This window comes from Triticum urartu, chromosome 5A (genome assembly GCF_056163025.1).
Source record: "Triticum urartu cultivar PI428250 chromosome 5A, HENAU_Tu73, whole genome shotgun sequence".
Lineage (NCBI taxonomy): Eukaryota > Viridiplantae > Streptophyta > Magnoliopsida > Poales > Poaceae > Triticum > Triticum urartu.
The window spans coordinates 568,374,477-568,394,408 of NC_141877.1; the positions used below are offsets into that span (position 1 = coordinate 568,374,477).

The following is a 19,932-nucleotide window of genomic DNA, read 5'->3' on the forward strand; positions in this document are numbered from 1 at the left end:
AGCCAAATATGTCAATTCTAAAGCTCAACCTGCGGACACCTACAAAGCCAAAGCTAGGCCATTCATATGCCCACCGCCCAGGATACGTACGGTACGGGTTCCACTTCCATCTCAAGGGGGCCTATCTCAACGGACTCGTCCAGTCATCCTCCTCCGGCTCTTCCCCTCCACGTTCCTCTGATCCTGTTGCAGTGCCAATCCAGCCAGTTCGCGGCCGTCAAGAAACAGAGCAGGATGGCTTCCTTAATGGCAGAAAGGAACGTCGTTTGTCCGCCGGACGTGTGAGTGTCGTGCACACAAAAGACCATGACGGAAACGGCGAAGCATGCTCCAGTGGCTCTAGGCTGCTGCGAGCCGATAAAGTCGTTTTTGGATCTACTCCACACTGTCAGCATGAACACCATCACTGTCGACGTAGCTTGTATGGCAAACCAGCAATGGAACAGTGTGTATGTAAATGGCGAAATACGCAACCTAATACATCTTCTGTATATTTTTTGCGGTGAAATACGCAGCCCAATACATGTTCTGTGGTTACAACTTACAAACCAATATGTACAAATTCATCATGGTTTCATGATACATGCACACGCAGCTACGTACAACAATACAAGCAACCCCGCACATACTTTGATTGGGTCGTCGTTACAGTACCTATTTATCGTCTACAGTACACATCTATATGTACACACACAATCTTAATTATCTTCAGATTATTTATCTACGAGTAGCTAGTTTAGTCGATCGGATAAGCGTGCCAGGAACGTACGGTGCTTATAGCGTAGCGAACCAAACACTAACCATACGCCAAGCTAGCCAGCCAGCTAGTGACGTGCGCACTGATCGAATCAGCTAGACAGGGTAGGACGCGAGCTGGGCGAGGCCGCAGACGCCCTCGCCGCGCTCGCCGCGGCGGATCCTGACGTAGCCGCGCTCGCCCCACGACGTGCCCCACGAGTTCTTCATGATCCAGTACTTGCTGCCGTCGCTCGCCGTGCCGTACCCGACCGCCGTGATGGCGTGGTTGAGCTCCGTGCCGCAGCCGGACCCGCCCAGCACGCCGCTGTCGTAGAACCGGAACACGCTGTCGCCGCCGTTGATGGCCACGGACACGGGCTGGTGCGCCACGGCCGCCATCAGCGCCGCCTCGTTGTTGGCCGGCACGTCCTCGTACCCACGGATGGACGCGGCCGAGGCCGAGCGGCGGCACGACCCGTCCGTGCCGCGGTACGGGTAGGACGACTCCGTGGTGAGGCCGCCGCGGCGGACCATGTACTCGAAGGCGTTGTCCATGAGGCCGCCGGCACAGCCCTCGTCGTCGCCGTTCACGTCGCAGTCCACCAGCTGCTGCTCCGATAGCGACACCAGCCGCCCCGTGCGGATCTTGGTCAGCCCTTCCACCGCCGCCACCGCCGAGAACGCCCAGCAGCAGCCTGCATATGCATGTCACCCCAGGTTATTGGATTAGTACATGATGAAACAGAGGCCATTAAGATTAGGACGTGTCCAAAATGGAAAATTAAGAATGATACTCCAATCATCATTGAAGTAAAGTTAGCATTGACCCTCTTGCTGTCTGGGTTGACCGAAAAGTGGACGCACGAGGCACGACTTGTTTGTAGATTGGTCCTCATCCCGGTACAATCTCACGTCATTTTTTTACTTTTCCATTTGACCGCACGCGCGTGTTGTCCCTTGCAAATTCTTTTTAACATTTTTATTTTTAGAAGTCTAAAAAAGTTCGATTCAGGTGGTAAATGTTCAGGTGCTTGCAATGTTCTGCAGCTTAATTTGCATGCATCTGCAGTAGCGTGCGTGCCATTGTTGTCGTGTTGATTGTACGTACCGCAAGAGCCTTGGTCCTTGACGCCGGTGACGGCGCCCATGGCCCTCCAGTCCATGCTCCCGGCCGCGTCGGCCAGGCTGAAGTTCTCGTACCTGAACCCGCCGGCGCCGCTCCCCGCGCCAGCCACCGGCCGGAGGCCGGTCCTCGCGGCGCGGAACTCCTCGTCGGTGAGGTCGGCGAACCTGTTGGTGGCCAGCCGGTGGCTGCTGTCCTCTGCGGCGTTAAACGAGTCGATGAACTTGGCGTTGGCGCGGAATACCTCCAGCCGCCGCGCCTTCTCCTCCTCGTCGGCGTACGTGCGCCCGTGCTCCGCCATCCACTTCTCGTGCCTCGACACCATGGCAGCGTCGACGGCGATGGCATCGTTGCCGGCGAGCTCCCGTGCCGCGAGAGCACGGGGAGCGGCGACGGCGCTGCTCACGGCGAGGAGAGCGAGGATGATTAACGTGGACCGAGACATGGCTAGGCTGTGTGGCCTGTGGGAGTGTGCTACTAGAGCCGAGGGGTGTGTGGTAAGGCTACGTGTTGCTTAAGCTTCTTGCTTGCCCAAATGCTGCAGGGATGGCATGGGTTTATATAGAAGGAAAGTTGGGCAAGGATTTTCAAGTGCATATTAAGAAAATGTACGCGACCACACTAGCAGTACACTCACGACGTCACTCACACCCATAGACGTCCTCTCACACTCTATGCATGCACGCTACTGCCTTCCATTGCAAGTTGTGCGTATGGCGTATTTTGAATGTGAGTTTTGAGCCTATGTGTAAGCGATGATTACGAAATACTCTCATTGTAAACAAATATAAAGTGTTTTAAATCACTAAAGTAATATCTAAAACATCGTATATTAGTTTACAAAGAGAGTTGCAAAAAGAAGAATATGTTTTGGAGAAGTCCATACAATTTTGTGTAACCCAACATGTGTATTATTGTATTAGCAAACAGAAGAAAAGGTTTCATGTCGTGCATCATGCCATGGAAGGAGGACGGGCTAATTAGGACTTTGGTCCTTTCCAAGTCACTAGCATCACTCAGGCACACACGCATGCGTCCTTGCACATGCATGCTAAAAGTATGCTTGATTCGCCGCCACACTTCCTCTCTCCTCTCTAGCTTGGCCATTCGTTGGGTGATCCCTTACTCTCGCATTCGAGTGTTTGCTCGCAGTTTAGGCCTGCCAGTTAGAGCATCTCCACTCGTTCGGCCCCCAGCGCATAGGCCGGCGCTATTTCGGACGCCCGCCCAGCGTTTTTTAGACTCTGGGGGCGATCTAGCTCCCAGCCACGCCCCCAGGCGCCCCCCCCCCCCTCAAGTCGCGGCAAATTCAAACTTGGTCAATCCCGCTCACAAAAAAAGCCACAAGTCCCGCGATCAGCGGCCCAGTTCGGCGATCACCTTGCCACAGTTCGGCGATCATCTTGCCACAGTTTGGCGATCAGATGAAAAGTTCGGCGTACCAAAAAAAAGAAAGGACGTGTGGGCAACACATCAAACGGCGGGGTCGGTCTCCGGCGTCGGCGAAGTCGGCGTGTGCGGGCTTGGCGTTGTCGGAGCTGCTTCTGTGCTGTGCGGCGTCGGCGCGGCTTCTGTGCGGCTGGGCGTCGTGGAGGCATCATCGCTCGGGCTTGGCAGCGGCGTCGGCGGCGGCGTGGGAGTTGGCGGCACCGTCGACGGCAGCTGGTTCAGGATGAGGCCGCGCTCCGCCAGGTACCACGTCTTGAGCTGCTCATCGTTGCTCTGGAGCATGTCCGCCCTGCCCATTGGGAAAGCCAGGTCGATGTTCCTCCTCTTCGCGGCGACGTTGGTCCGGAGTAGGTCGAGCTTGACAGCGCTGTTCGTTATCAACGCCGACCACCGCGCCTCGGTCTTCTCTTCACGCAGGGCGGCCCGGGCTTGTGCGCCGGCGAGGCAATACTCAATGGACTCCTGCACTCGCGCGGTGGCCGAGTCGGCGTGCTTCCTTTCTTGGCCCCTTTGTTGCCTTCGGGGCGCCCATCACCCGCGCCCGGCATCGGCGCGTCCGGCTTGTAGGTCTCCTTGGCCTTGGCGAGGGTGCATCGGACATCCGCCCACTTCTCGCACTTCTCGATCCGCTTGAAGACGTGGAGGTACTTGAAATATTGGTCGATGCTGTCCTGGCGATACATGGCGAACATCCGCAGCAGCTGCACCGACGAACAAACAGTTGGCGGGCGCGCACGGCGAAAAGAAGTGGGAGACCGGCGTGCCATACGTGATCCTCATTGCTGGCGCCGCTCTCTGGGCGAGCCGCGATCTCCTCGATGATCCCATGCCATTTGTTGCACGCCGTTTGGATCAGCCCCCAATGGTTCGCCATTGCCTTCGACCCGCGCTGCATGTAGACGCCTTTGAAGTAGAGATCAACGAGCTTGCTCTCGTCGAACTCGGCCTTGATGCACTCCCAATACTTCTCGATGCTCTGGTTCGTGCCGGTGATCGAGTCGAGGCAGACGACTTTCCATGCTTCGGCGAGACACTTCTGCTCCTTGGCGCCCACTTGATGCGCGGCTCGCCGGTCCTGGCCGCCCCCTTCTTCTTCTTCTTCTTCTTCTTCTTCTTCTTCTTCTTCTTCTTCTTCTTCTTCTTCTTCTTCTTCTTCTTCTTCTTCTTCTTCTTCTTCTTTTGTTTCCTCGCCGGAGCATGAGCCAGCTCCTCCTCCTCCTCCTCTGGCTCCTCCTCGCCGTAGTCGAGCTAGCCGTCTATGTCGAGTTGAGGTCCATTGTGTCGTCCTGGGCAGTGAACTCGGGGGACGCGGCGGTGGCGGCCGAGCCGGCCGTGATGATGCCGTCCATATCGGCTTCGGTCGCATCGGTGTCGCTGAGATGCGACGTGGAGGCTTGTGAGAAGGGAAGCGTGCCACGGCGTAGAGGGGGCGTCGGGGAGGATGCGTAGGCCGACGGTGAGTAGGTGTACAGAGGGTATTGCACGCCGGTGAAGGCGGGCGAGGGCGTGCGCTGGGCCGGGTGACCATGGAGGAAGGTGATGTTGGGGTTGAACCCGCCGTGCGCGTCACCGTCAGCGTAGCCTGGCGACGGCGTGCAACCCCAGGGCTGCGGCGACGATGAGAAGCCGACCGGAGAACCGATGCTTTGCTGGATCCACGACACGCACGGGGCGTGACCGCCAGGTGGATTCATCATCCCCACGCGAACCGCCTCAGCTTGTTCAGCCAAGCGCTCCGCCGCCGCCGCAGCCGCGAGCGTCGCGTTGTCCCGGGCCTTCTTGGCGTTGGCCCTGTTCAGCCGGTCGGTGGTGACAGCCTCCCGGCGCTAAACTTCCGCCCTCCAGTCGGCGTTGGACATGCCCGGGGGCTTGGACGGCGGCGCCCTCGACTTCCTCTGCTTCGGCTGGGCGACGGCGGCAGGCGCACCCGTCGCGGCACGGGGGACCACGTACTTATTCGGCCGCATGGAGGCCGAATGGGAGGGGAGGAGGAAGAGATTGGCGGGAGGAATGGAGAGAATGACAGGGAAGCCAGGGGGAAGCGGGAAGAAACGACGGCAAAAGGCCCTCCTCTCGCCAATGGAGCGGCCCCACGCCCCTTTTCGCTCGTGTCGGCGCCCCCAGGCGCCCCCCCAGCGCGCCGGGTTCGGCTCGGGTGCGCCGGCTGTTATTTCGGCCCAATCCGGCAAAAAACGGACTCCTGAGGGCGCGAGTGGACCGAGTTTCGCCCGCCGGCGCTAAAAAATCGCCTAGGGGGCCTGTTGAGGGCGCGGCTAGAGATGCTCTTACATTTTGCTCATTGAAGTCGCCTCTAGGGCAGTTTCAAATTAGGAGTGATGGATTTTACATACGCCAAGAAGGAAACCAGTAAGCAAATTAACGAGATAGATCGAATAACAGGTACATTCCCCTCGTAACAAGCATATAAATAAGTCCCACTAAATTGATTGTTAGACTACGCATTGATCGCGACACACATAATCGGAAAATAGGATTCTTGAGAGCGTTTTTTAAAATGTTCCTTAATAAAGCTATCGACTTAACTGCTTGTGTTAAACATATCGATTGCCCTATTCCCTCCTTATCAATAGGTTTTGGAGAGGCGAGTAATGATTGCTTGGCGACCTTCACCGTATGAGACTAGATTTGACTCAAGCTTCATACGAAAGTATTTACTGAACTAAAGCCGTTGAGCCAAATCAAGCAAAAGACTTATTCATATGAGCAAACTTTGTGGACTATGTCACCAAGAAATTTTGCAAGTGTCTGTAACCACATGTTTTGCTTGGTTTGACACCTTTTTGATTGAACAATTTTGTATTGAACATATATATTAGTGATTCATTTTCGCGAATTTGCCATAACCTCAGTCTACTAGTTAAGAGGAAGAGAATAGCCTAGCCAATTAACGAAAATCAGGCAAGACAACACGTCCACAAACGGTTCCTCACGGAACATGAAAGCATACATGTCACCACTGATTTACCTGACTACCCCCGCAAGGTGTGTACACACGTTAATGAGAAGAAATTGCATGTCACCGTCATTGTCATCAGTATTTTCCCTCGAAAAGGAGGTTGAAACCCATGCCTCTGCATTAATTGATGTACACAACAATCTTTATTAAGTGATGCAAGACAACAATGACAAAGTTATCAACAAGTGGCGTACATAACAAAAGCAACTATTGTAGAAACATTTCAAGATATCAATGTAACACATAGGACTATGTCCACTTCTTCCACAACGACGCCTTCGGGAAGGGATGCGCCCTATGCCACCATCAGCACTGAAACAACGTGTTCAACAAGATAACAATGCAGGTTCATCGCCGTTGACTCCGACCAGCAAAAGGAAAGAACAAGGGTTTACTCCCAATACATGAAGTGTGTTCCAAACACTATCTTTGCAAAGGATCTTCCGACAGTCACACATGCCAGTCCTCCACGCCAGGCTAGGGTGGCACTAGCAGATGAGTGGGATGTAAACCCACAAAATACCATCACCATGGCCGCCAAGAGGCCGGCATGCCATGGTGCACAAGTAGCCGTTGTCACCTCATACCGGTGTGAACCGACATGAAAGATCCACCCTAACCCCAAGGCCATTGCTCCAATGTCCTTGGTGTGAATAGAGGATCATTCGGCGCATCCTTGTTCCGCCATGGATCGGGAGCCTGCCTGCCGATGACCACCAAACTTGTACACGCCATCGCCCGGCGCCAGATCTGTCGCGCACAGGGCTGACGCAGCTGCCACAACACCATCATATGTGATCTGATAAGTCACTCGCAATCACCGTGCAATGTCGTCTAAGCACCACCATCCTTCAGCCTAAGGCCAACACCCTGGCACAGAGGGTTTCTTATCGTCGAATGCCAAGGGCGCTCGGCTCCACCTCAATGTGGGTCCTTCAACCTAGGGTCGTCGGCCTGATACGTCTCCAACGTATCTATAATTTTTTATTGCTCCATGCTATATTATCTACTGTTTTGGACATTATTGGGCTTTATTATCCACTTTTATATTATTTTTGGGACTAACCTATTAACCGAAGGCCCAACCCAGAATTGTTGTGTTTTGCCTATTTTAGGGTTTCGAAGAAAAGGAATATCAAACGGAGTCCAAACGGAATGAAACCTTCGGGAACGTGATTTTCTCACCGAACATGATCCAGGAGACTTGGACCCTACGTCAAGAGACAAAGGAGGAGACCACGAGGTAGGGGGGCGCGCCTACCCCCTCCCCCCTCAGGCATGCCCTCCACCCTCGTGGGCCCTGCTACCTCTTTTAGCACTGCGTTGGTTTTCCCCGAAGAGGAAGGGATGATGCAGCAAAGTAGCGCAAGTATTTCCCTCAGTTTTTGAGAACCAAGGTATCAATCCAGTAGGAGGCTACGCGCGAGTCCCTCATACCTGCACAAAACAAATAAATCCTCGCAACCAACGCAAATAGGGGTTGTCAATCCCTATAGGGCCACTTACGAGAGTGAGATCTGATAGATATGATAAGATAATATTTTTGGTATTTTTATGATAAAGATGCAAAGTAAAATAAAGGCAAAGTAAAATAACTAAGTAGTGGGAGATTGATATGATAAAGATAGACCCGGGGGCCATAGGTTTCACTAGTGGCTTCTCTCGAGAGCATAAGTATTCTACGGTGGGTGAACAAATTACTGTTGAGCAATTGACAAAATTGAGCATAGTTATGAGAATATCTAGGTATGATCATGTATATAGGCATCACGCCCGAGACAAGTAGACCGACTCCTGCCTGCATCTACTACTATTACTCCACTCATCGACCGCTATCCAGCATGCATCTACAGTATTAAGTTAAAACAGAGTAATGCCTTAAGCAAGATGACATGATGTAGAGGGATAGATGTTGGGGAACGTAGCAGAAATTCAAAAAATTTCTACGCATCACCAAGATCAATCTATGGAGTAATCTAGCAACGAGGGGAAGGAGAGTGCATCTACATACCCTTGTAGATCGCTAAGCGGAAGCGTTCAAGTGAAAGGGGTTGATGGAGTCGTACTCGTCGTGATCCAAATCACCGATGATCCTAGTGCCGAACGGACGGCACCTCCGTGTTCAACACACGTACAGCCCGGTGACGTCTCCTACGCCTTGATCCAGCAAGGGGAGAAGGAGAGGTTGGGGAAGACTCCATCCAGCAGCAGCACGACGGCATGGTGGTGGTGGAGGAGCGTGGGACTCCAGCAGGGCTTCGCCAAGCACTACGAGAGACGAGGAGGGAGAGGGGTAGGGCTGCGCCAATAGGGGAAGAATTCATGTGTTGGGCTGCCTCTTAGCCTCCACTATATATAGGGGGAGAGGGAGGGCTGCGCCCCCACCTAGGGTTCCCTCCCTAGGGGTGGCGGCAGCCCCCAGATCCCATCTGGGGTGGCGGCCACAAGGGGAGAGGGGGAGGCGCACCTGAGGTGGGCCTTAGGGCCCATCTGCCCTAGGGTTTGCCCCCTTCCCCTCTTGGAGGCGCCTTGGGCCTTGGTGGGAGGCGCCCCAGCCCACCTAGGGGCTGGTCCCTTCCCACTATTGGCCCATGTAGGCCTCCGGGGCTGGTGGCCCCACCTGGTGGACCCCCGGACCCCTCCGGTGGTCCCGGTACACTACCGGTGATGCCCGGAACACTTCCGGTGGCCAAAACCATACTTCCTATATATTAATCTTTACCTCCGGACCATTCCGGAACTCCTCGTGACGTCCGGGATCTCATTCGGGACTCCGAACAACATTCGGTAACCGCGTACATACTTTCCCTATAACCCTAGCGTCATCGAACCTTAAGTGTGTAGACCCTACGGGTTCGGGAGTCATGCAGACATGGCCGAGACAACTCTCCGGTCAATAACCAACAGCGGGATCTGGATACCCATGTTGGCTCCCACATGCTCCACGATGATCTCATCGGATGAACCATGATGTCAAGGACTTAATCAATCCCGTATACAATTCCCTTTGTCTATCGGTACGATACTTGCCCGAGATTCGATCGTCGGTATCCCGATACCTTGTTCAATCTCGTTACCGGCAAGTCTCTTTACTCGCTCCGTAACACATCATCCCGTGATCAACTCCTTGATCACATTGTGCACATTATGATGATGTCCTACCGAGTGGGCCCAGAGATACCTCTCCGTTTACACGGAGTGACAAATCCCAGTCTCGATTCGTGCCAACCCAACAGACACTTTCGGAGATACCTGTAGTGTACCTTTATAGCCACCCAGTTACGTTGTGACGTTTGGCACACCCAAAGCACTCCTACGGTATCCAGGAGTTGCACAATCTCATGGTCTAAGGAAATGATACTTGACATTAGAAAAGCTTTAGCATACGAACTACACGATCTTTGTGCTAGGCTTAGGATTGGGTCTTGTCCATCACATCATTCTCCTAATGATGTGATCCCGTTATCAACGACATCCAATGTCCATGGTCAGGAAACCGTAACCATCTATTGATCAACGAGCTAGTCAACTAGAGGCTTACTAGGGACATGGTGTTGTCTATGTATCCACACATGTATCTGAGTTTCCTATCAATACAATTCTAGCATGGATAATAAATGATTATCATGAACAAGGAAATATAATAATAACCAATTTATTATTGCCTCTAGGGCATATTTCCAACAGTCTCCCACTTGCACTAGAGTCAATAATCTAGTTCACATTGCCATGTGATTAATAGTCACAGGTCACATCACCATGTGACCAACATCCAAGAGTCTACTAGACTCAGTGATCTAGTTCACATCACTATGTGATAAACACTCAAAGAGTTCTGGGTTTGATCATGTTATGCTTGTGAGAGAGGTTGTAGTCAACGGGTCTTGCCATATTCAGATCCCTATGTATTTCGCAAAACTTTATATCATAGATGCTGCTACCACGTTCCACTTGGAGCTATTCCAAATTGTTGCTCCATTATACGTATTCGGTATCTCTACTCAGAGCTATCCGGATAGGTGTTAAGCTTGCATCGACGTAACTCTTTACGTCGAACTCTTTATCACCTCCATAACCGAGAAACATTTCCTTATTCCTCTAAGGATAATTTTTACCGCTATCTGGTGATCTATTCCTAGATCACCTTTGTACCCTCTTGCCAGACATGTGGCAAGGCACACATCAGGTGCGGTACTCAGCATGGCATACCGTATAGAGCCTATGACAAGAGCATAGGGGACGACCTTCGTCCTTCCTCTTTCTTCTGCCGTGGTCAATCTTTGAGTCTTACTCAACTTCACACCATACAACTTAGGTAAGAACCCCTTCTTTGACTGATCTATTTTGAACTCTTTCAAAAACATGTCAAGGTGTGCGTTCTTTGAAAGTATCATCTGGCGTCTTGATCTATTTCTATAGATCTTGATGCCTAATATGTAAGCAGCTTTATCCAGGTCTTCCTTTGAAAATCACTCTTCAAACAACCGTTTATGCTTTCCAGAAATTCTACATCATTTCTGATCAACAATATGTCATCCACATATACTTATCAGAAATGTTGTAGTGCTCCCACTCACTTTCTTGTAAATACAAGTTTCTAGCAAACATTGTATAAACCTAAACGCTTTGATCACTCCATCAAAACATATACTCCGATTCCGAGATGCTTGCTCTAGTCCATAGAAGGATTGCTGGAGCCAGCATACCTTTTAGCATCCTTAGGATCGACAAAACCTTTTATTGTATCACATACAACTTTTCTTAAGAAAACTGGTAAGAAAACTTGTTTTGACATCCATCTGTAAGATTTCATAATCGAAAAATACAGCTAATGCTAACATGATTCCGACAGACTTAAGCATCGCTACGGGTGAGAAATTCTCATCGTAGTCAACTCCTTGAACTTGTGAAAAGACTCTTTCCCACAAGTCGAGCTTCATAGACGGTAACATTACTGCCCACGTCCGTCTTCTTCTTAAAGATCCATTTATCTCAATGGCTTGCCGATCATCGGGCAAGTCCACCAAAGTCCATACTTTGTTCTGATATATGGATCCTATCTCGGATTTCATGGCTTCTAACCATTTGTCGGAATACGGGCCCACCATCGCTTCTCCATAGATCGTAGGTTCATTGTTGTCTAACAACATGATATCCAAGACAGGATTACCGTACCACTCAGGAGTAGTACATATCCTTGTCGACCTACGGGGTTCGATAGCAACTTGATCCGAAGCTTCATGATCACTATCATTAACTTCTTATTCAACAGATGTAGGCTCCACAGAAAACATCTTTCTGTGTTGCATCACTCTCTGGTTGAAATAAAGGTTTGACAACCTTATCAAGTTCTATCTTCCTCCCACTCAATTCTTTCGAGAGAAACTCCTTCTCGAGAAAGGACCCGTTCTTAGCGACAAACAATTTGCCCTCGGATCTGAGATAGAAGGTATACCCAACTGTCACCTTTGGGTATCCTATGAAGATGTGTTTGTACGCTTTGGGTTCGAGCTTCTCCGGCTGAAGCCTTAAGCATCGCAGCCCCAAACATTAAGAAACGACAACTTTGGTTTCTTGCCAAACCAATGTTCATACGACATCGTCTCAACAGACTTAGATGGTGTCCTATCTAAAGTGAATGCAGCTGTCTCTAACGCATAACCTCAAAATGAAAACGGTAGATTGATAAGAGACATCATCGATCGCACCACATCTCATAAGGTTCGATTATGACGTCCGGACACACCATAACCCAGTGGTGTTCCAGGTGGCTTCAACTGTGAAACAATTCCACAATGTCTAGTGTTTGCCAAACTCATAACTCAGATATTCTCATTGATCAGATCGTAGGAATTTGATCTTCTTGTTATGATGATTCTTAACTTCACTCTGAAATCGCTTGAACTTTTCAAACGTTTCAGACTTGTGCTTCATTAAGTAAATATACCTATATCTACTCAAATCGTCAGTGAAGATGAGAAAATAGCGATATCCACCGCACGCTTCAATTCTCATTGGATCACACACATCAGCATGTATGATTTCCAACAAGTCACTTGCCCGTTTCATTGTACCTGAAAGCGGGGTCTTAGTCATCCTGCCCATGAGGCATGGCTCGCATGTGTCAAGCGATTCAAAATCAAGTGACTCCAAACATCCATCGACATGGAGTTTCTTCATGCATCTTACGCCAATATGACCTAAGCGGCAGTGCCACGAGAAAGTGGTACTATCATTATTAACTCTACATCTTTTGGCGTGAACATGTGTATTACCACGACCGAGATTCAATGAACCATTCACATAGGGTGCATGAACATGAAAGGTATCATTCATGTAAACAGAATAACCATTATTCTCTAACTTAAATGAATGACCGTATTGCAATGAACATGATCTAATCATATTCATGCTCAACTTAGACACCTGATAACATTTATCTAGGTTCAATACTAATCCCGAAGGCAGATGGAGCGTGCGATGGTGATCTCATCAACTTTGGAAACACTTCCAACACACATCGTCACCTCACCCTTAGCCAGTCTCCGTTTAGTCCGTAGCTATTGCTTCAAGTCACCAGTAATAGCAACTAAACCGGTATCCAATACCCAGGTGCTACCAGGAGTACTAGCGAGGTACACATTAATAACACGTATATACTTTGTTGAAGTTGCCAGCCTTCTTATCTTCCATGTATTTGGGGTAATTCCGCTACCAGTGATTGTTCCCCTTACAATAGAAGCACTTAGTCTCGGGTTTGGGTTCAACCTCGGGTTCCTTCACTGGATCGGCAACTGGTTTGCCATCCATGAAGTTTCCCTTCTAGCCCTTGCCCTTCTTGAAACCAGTGGTCTTGTTAAACCATCAACACTTGATGCTCCTTCTTTGATTTCTACCTTTTGCGGTCTTAAGCACCGCGAACAGCTCCGGGATCAACTCCATCCCTTGCATGTCATAGTTCATCACGAAGATCTAGTAGCTTAGTGATAGTGTCTAGAGAACTCTATCAATCACTATCTTATCCGAAAGTTTAACTCCCACTTGATTTAAGTGATTGTTGCACTCGGACATTCTGAGCACATGCTCACTAGCTGAGCTATTCTCCTCCATCTTGTTGGCAAAAGAACTTGTCAGAGGTCTCATACCTCTCAACATGGGCATGAGCCTGAAATCCCAATTTCAGCTCTTTGAACATCTCATATGTCTTATGGCGTTCAAAACGTCATTCGAATCCTGATTCTAAGCCGTAAAGTATGGTGCACTAAACTATCAAGTAGTCATTAGGATGTGTCTGTCAGGTGTTCACAACATCCACAGACGACGTTGTAGGGGTTTGCACATCGAGCGGTGCATCAAAGACGTAAGCCTTCTATGTAGCAGTGAGGACACTCCTCGGACTACGGACCTAGTCCGCATTAGTGCTTACAATATCTTTCAACTTGGTCTTTCTCTAGGAACGTATTGAAACAGGGAGCTACAACGTGAGCTATTTATCTACAACATATTTGCAAAGACAATTTAGACTATGTTCATGATAATTGAGTTTATTTAATGAACTCCCACTCAGATAGACATCCCTCTAGTCATCTAAGTGAAACATGATCCGAGTCAACTAGGCCGTGTCTGATCATCACGTGAGACGGACTAGTCAACATCGGTGAACATCTTCATGTTGATCGTATCTTCTATACGACTCATGCTCGACCTTTCGGTCTTCCATGTTCCGAGGCCATGTCTGTACATGCTAGGCTCGTCAAGTCAACCTAAGTGTTTTTGCTGTGTAAATCTGGCTTACACCCGTTGTATTCGAACGTTAGAATCTATCATACCCGATCATCACGTGGTGCTTCGAAACAACGAACCTTCGCAACGGTGCACAGTTAGGGGGAACACCTTTCTTGAAAATTTTAGTGAGGGATCATCTTATTTAAGCTACCGTCGTTCTAAGCAAATAAGATGTAAAACATGATAAACATCACATGCAATCAAATAGTGACATGATATGGCCAATATCATTTTGCTCCTTTTGATCTCCATCTTCGGGGCTCCACGATCATCATTGTCACTGGCACGACACCATGATCTCCATCATCATGATCTCCATCATCATGTCTTCTTGAAGTTGTCTCGTCATCTATTACTTCTACTACTATGGCTAACGCCTTAGCAATAAAGTAAACTAATTACATGACGTTTATGTTGACACGCAGGTCATAAATAAATTAAGACAACTCCTATGGCTCCTGCTGGTTGTCATACTCATCGACATGGAAGTCATGATTCCTATTACAAGAACATGATCAATCTCATACATCACATATATCATTCATCACATCCTTTTGGCCATATCACATCACAAGGCATAAGCTGCAAAAACAAGTTAGACGTCCTCTAATTGTTGTTGCAAGTTTTTACGTGGCTGCTATAGGTTTCTAGCAAGAACGTTTCTTACCTACGCAAAAACCATAACGTGATATGCCAATTTCTATTTACCCTTCATAAGGACCCTTTTCATCGAATCCGATCCGACTAAAGTGGGAGAGACAGACACACGCTAGCCACCTTATGCAACTAGTGCATGTCAGTCGGTGGAACCAGTCTCACGTAAGAGTACGTGTAAGGTCGGTCCGGGCTGCTTCATCCCACTGCCGCCGAATCAAGATAAGACTAGTAACGGCAAGTAAATTGACAATATCGATGCCCACAACTGCTTTGTGTTCTACTCGTGCATAGAAACTACGCATAGACCTAGCTCATGATGCCACTGTTGGGGAACGTAGCAGAAATTCAAAAAAATTCTACGCATCACCAAGATCAATCTATGGAGTAATCTAGCAACGGGGGGAAGGATAGTGCATCTACATACCCTTGTAGATCGCTAAGCGGAAGCGTTCAAGTGAACGGGGTTGATGGAGTCGTACTCGTCGTGATCCAAATCACCGATGATCCTAGTGCCGAACGGACGGCACCTCCGTGTTCAACACACGTATAGCCCGGTGACGTCTCCTACGCCTTGATCCAGCAAGGGGAGAAGGAGAGGTTGGGGAAGACTCCATCCAGCAGCAGCACGACGGCATGGTGGTGGTGGAGGAGCGTGGGACTCCAGCAGGGCTTCGCCAAGCACTACGAGAGACGAGGAGGGAGAGGGGTAGGGCTGCGCCAACAGGGGAAGAATTCATGTGTCGGGCTGCCTCTTAGCCTCCACTATATATAGGGGGAGAGGGAGGGCTGCGCCCCCACCTAGGGTTCCCTCCCTAGGGGTGGCGACAGCCCCCAGATCCCATCCGGGGTGGCGGCCACAAGGGGAGAGGGGGAGGCGCACGTGAGGTGGGCCTTAGGGCCCATCTGCCCTAGGGTTTGTCCCCTTCCCCTCTTGGAGGCGCCTTGGGCCTTGGTGGGAGGCGCCCCAGCCCACCTAGGGGCTGGTCCCTTCCCACTATTGGCCCATGTAGGCCTCCGGGGCTGGTGGCCCCACCTGGTGGACCCCCGGACCCCTCCGGTGGTCCCGGTACACTACCGGTGATGCCCGGAACACTTCTGGTGGCCAAAACCATACTTCCTATATATTAATCTTTACCTCCGGACCATTCCGGAACTCCTCGTGATGTCCGGGATCTCATCCAGGACTCCGAACAACATTCGGTGACCGCGTACATACTTTCCCTATAACCCTAGCGTCATCGAACCTTAAGTGTGTAGACCCTACGGGTTCGGGAGTCATGCAGACATGGCTGAGACAACTCTTCGGTCAATAACCAACAGTGGGATCTGGATACCCATGTTGGCTCCCACATGCTCCACGATGATCTCATCGGATGAACCACGATGTCAAGGACTTAATCAATTCCGTATACAATCCCCTTTGTCTATCGGTACGATACTTGCCCGAGATTCGATCGTCGGTATCCCGATACCTTGTTCAATCTCGTTACCGGCAAGTCTCTTTACTCGCTCCGTAACACATCATCCCGTGATCAACTCCTTGATCACATTGTGCACATTATGATGATGTCCTACCGAGTGGGCCCAGAGATACCTCTCCGTTTACACGGAGTGACAAATCCCAGTCTCGATTCGTGCCAACCCAACAGACACTTTCGGAGATACCTGTAGTGTACCTTTATAGCCACCCAGTTACGTTGTGACGTTTGGCACACCCAAAGCACTCCTACGGTATCCAGGAGTTGCACAATCTCATGGTCTAAGGAAATGATACTTGACATTAGAAAAGCTTTAGCATACGAACTACACGATCTTTGTGCTAGGCTTAGGATTGGGTCTTGTCCATCACATCATTCTCCTAATGATGTGATCCCGTTATCAACGACATCCAATGTCCATGGTCAGGAAACCGTAACCATCTATTGATCAACGAGCTAGTCAACTAGAGGCTTACTAGGGACATGGTGTTGTCTATGTATCCACACATGTATCTGAGTTTCCTATCAATACAATTCTAGCATGGATAATAAATGATTATCATGAACAAGGAAATATAATAATAACCAATTTATTATTGCCTCTAGGGCATATTTCCAACAATAGACTCATGCAATATGAAGAAAACCCCATCTTGTTATCCTCGATGGAAACAATACAATACGTGCCTTGCTGCCCTTACTGTCACCGGGAAAGGACACCGCAAGATTGAACCCAAAGCTAAGCACTTCTCCCATTGCAAGAAAGATCAATCTAGTAGGCCAAACCAAACTGATAATTCAAAGAGACTTGCAAAGATAACGAATCATACATAAAAGAATTCAGAGAAGATTCAAATATTATTCATAGATAGACTTGATCATAAACCCACAATTCATCGATCTCAACAAACACACCGCAAAAAAAGATTACATCGAATAGATCTCCACAAGAGAGGGGGAGAACATTGTATTGAGATCCAAAAAGAGAGAAGAAGCCATCTAGCTACTAACTATGGACCCGTAGGTCTGAAATAAACTACTCACACTTCATCGGAGAGGCTATGGTGTTGATGTAGAAGCCCTCCGTGATCGATGCCCCCTCCGGCGGAGCTCCGGAACAGGCCCCAAGATGGGATCTCGTGGATACAGAAAGTTACGACGATGGAATTAGGGTTTTGGCTCCTGTTCTGATCGTTTGGGTGTATGTGGGTATATATATCAGGAAGAAGTACGTCGGTGGAGCAACAGGGGCCCCACGAGGGTGGGGGCGCGCCTGGTAGGGTAGGGCGCGCCCCCTACCTCGTGGCCTCTTGTTATGTGCCTTGACGTAGGGTCCAAGTCTCCTGAGTTGTATTCGGTGAGAAAGTCACGTTCCCGAAGGTTTCATTCCGTTTGGATTCCATTTGATATTCCTTTTCTTCGAAACCCTAAAACAAGCAAAAAACAGCAATTCTGGGTTGGGCCTCCGGTTAATAGGTTAGTCCCAAAAATAATATAAAAGTGGATAATAAAGCCCAATAATGTCTAAAACAGTAGATAATATAGCATGGAGCAATCAAAAATTATAGATACGTTGGAGACGTATCAAACATCCCCAAGCTTAATTCCTGCTCGTCCTCGAGTAGGTAAATGATAAAAACAGATTTTTTTTCATGCGGAGTGCTACTTGGAATAATTTTAATGTAATTCTTCTTAATTGTGGTATGAATATTCAGATCCGAAAGATTCAAGACAAAAGTTCATATTGACATAGAAAATAATAATACTTCAAGCATACCAACAAAGCAATTATGTCTTCTCAAAATAACATGGCTAAAGAAAGTTATTCCTACAAAATCATATAGTCTGGCTATGCTCTATCTTCACCACACAAAATATTTAAATCATGCACAACCCTGATGACAAGCCAAGCAATTGTTTCATACTTTTGACATTCTCAAAACCTTTTCAATCTTCACGCAATACATGAGCGTGAGCCATGGGTATAGCACTATAGGTGGAATAGAGTGGTGGTTGTGGAGAAAAAACGGGGAAGATAGTCTCACATCAACTAGGCATATCAACGGGCTATGGAGATGCCCATAAATAGATATCAATGTGAGTGAGTAGGGATTGCCATGCAACGGATGCACTAGAGCTATAAGTATATGAAAACTCAAAAAGAACTAAGTGGGTGTGCATCCAACTTGCTTGCTCATGAAGACCTAGGGCAATTTTGAGGAAGCCCATCATTGGAATATACAAGCCAAGTTCTATAATGAAAAATTCCCACTAGTATATGAAAGTGATAACATGAGAGACTCTCTACTATGAAGATCATGGTGCTACTTTGAAGCACAAGTGTGGTAAAAGGATAGTAACATTGTCCCTTCTCTCTTTTCTCTCATTTTTTCTTTTTTTATTTGGGCCTTTTCTCTTTTTTATGGCCTCTTTTCTTTCTTTCTTTTTTTATTTTTCGTCCGGAGTCTCATCCCGACTTGTGGGGGAATCATAGTCTCCATCATCCTTTCCTCGCTTGGGACAATGCTCTAATAATGATGATCATCACACTTTTATTTTTCTTACAACTCAATAATTACAACTTGATACTTAGAACAAGATATGACTCTATATAAATGCCTCCGACGGTGTACCGGGATATGCAATGATGCAAGAGTGACAGGTATGAAAGAATTATGAACAGTGGCTTTGCCACAAATACTATGTCAACTACATGATAGTGCTAAGAAATATGACAATGATGGAGTGTGTCATAAACGGAACGATGGAAAGTTGCATGGCAATATATCTCGGAATGGCTATGGAAATGCCATAATAGGTAGGTATGGTGGCTGTTTTGAGGAAGGTATATGGTGGGTGTATAATACCAGCGAAAGGTGCGTGGTATTAGAGAGGCTAGCAAAGGTGGAAGGGTGAGAGTGCGTATAGTCCATGGACTCAACATTAGTCATAAAGAACTCATATACTTATTGCAAAAATCTACAAGTTATCGAAGCAAAGTATTACGCGCATGCTCCTAGGGGGATAGATTGGTAGGAAAAGACCATCGCTCGTCCCCGACCGCCACTCATAAGGAAGACAATCAATAAATAAATCATGCTCCGACTTCATCACATAATGGTTCACCATACGTGCATGCTACGTGAGTCACAAGCTTCAACACAAGTATTTCTCAAATTCACAACTACTCAACTAGCATGACTTTAATATCACCATCTCCATGTCTCAAAACAATTATCAAGTATCAAACTTATCATAGTATTCAACACACTCATAAGAGAATATTTATTATTAATCTTGCATACCAAGCATATTAGGATTTTAAGCAAATTACCATGCTATTAAGACTCTCAAAATAATCTAAGTGAAACATGAGAGATCAATAGTTTCTATACAACAAATCCACCACCGTGCTCTAAAAGATATAAGTGAAGCACTAGAGCAAAATTATATAACTCAAAAGATATAAGCGAAGCACATGGAGTATTATAACAAATTCCAAATCATGTATGGCTCTCTCAAAAGGTGTGTACAGCAAGGATGATTGTGGTAAACTAAAAAGCAAAGACTCAAATCATACAAGACGCTCCAAGTAAAACACATATCATGTGGTAAATAAAAATATAGCTCCAAGTAAAGTTACCGATAGAAGTAGACGAAAGAGGGGATGCCTTCTGGGGCATCCCCAAGCTTTTGCTTTTAGGTGTCCTTAGATTATCTTGGGG

General features: G+C 48.2%; 1 protein-coding gene across 1 annotated transcript; it reads right to left on the reverse strand.

Moving 5' to 3' along the window:
• Positions 1-454: 454 nt before the first annotated feature.
• Positions 455-2,403, reverse strand: LOC147972941 (senescence-specific cysteine protease SAG39-like). Its single transcript, XM_087521765.1, has 2 exons — positions 1,847-2,403; positions 455-1,433 (listed from the first exon to the last, which is right to left on the reverse strand). The coding sequence occupies exons 1-2, from the start codon at positions 2,304-2,306 to the stop codon at positions 853-855; spliced, it is 1,041 nt and encodes a 346-aa protein (XP_087377891.1). The 5' UTR covers positions 2,307-2,403; the 3' UTR covers positions 455-852.
• Between the last annotated feature and the right edge of the window lie 17,529 nt (positions 2,404-19,932).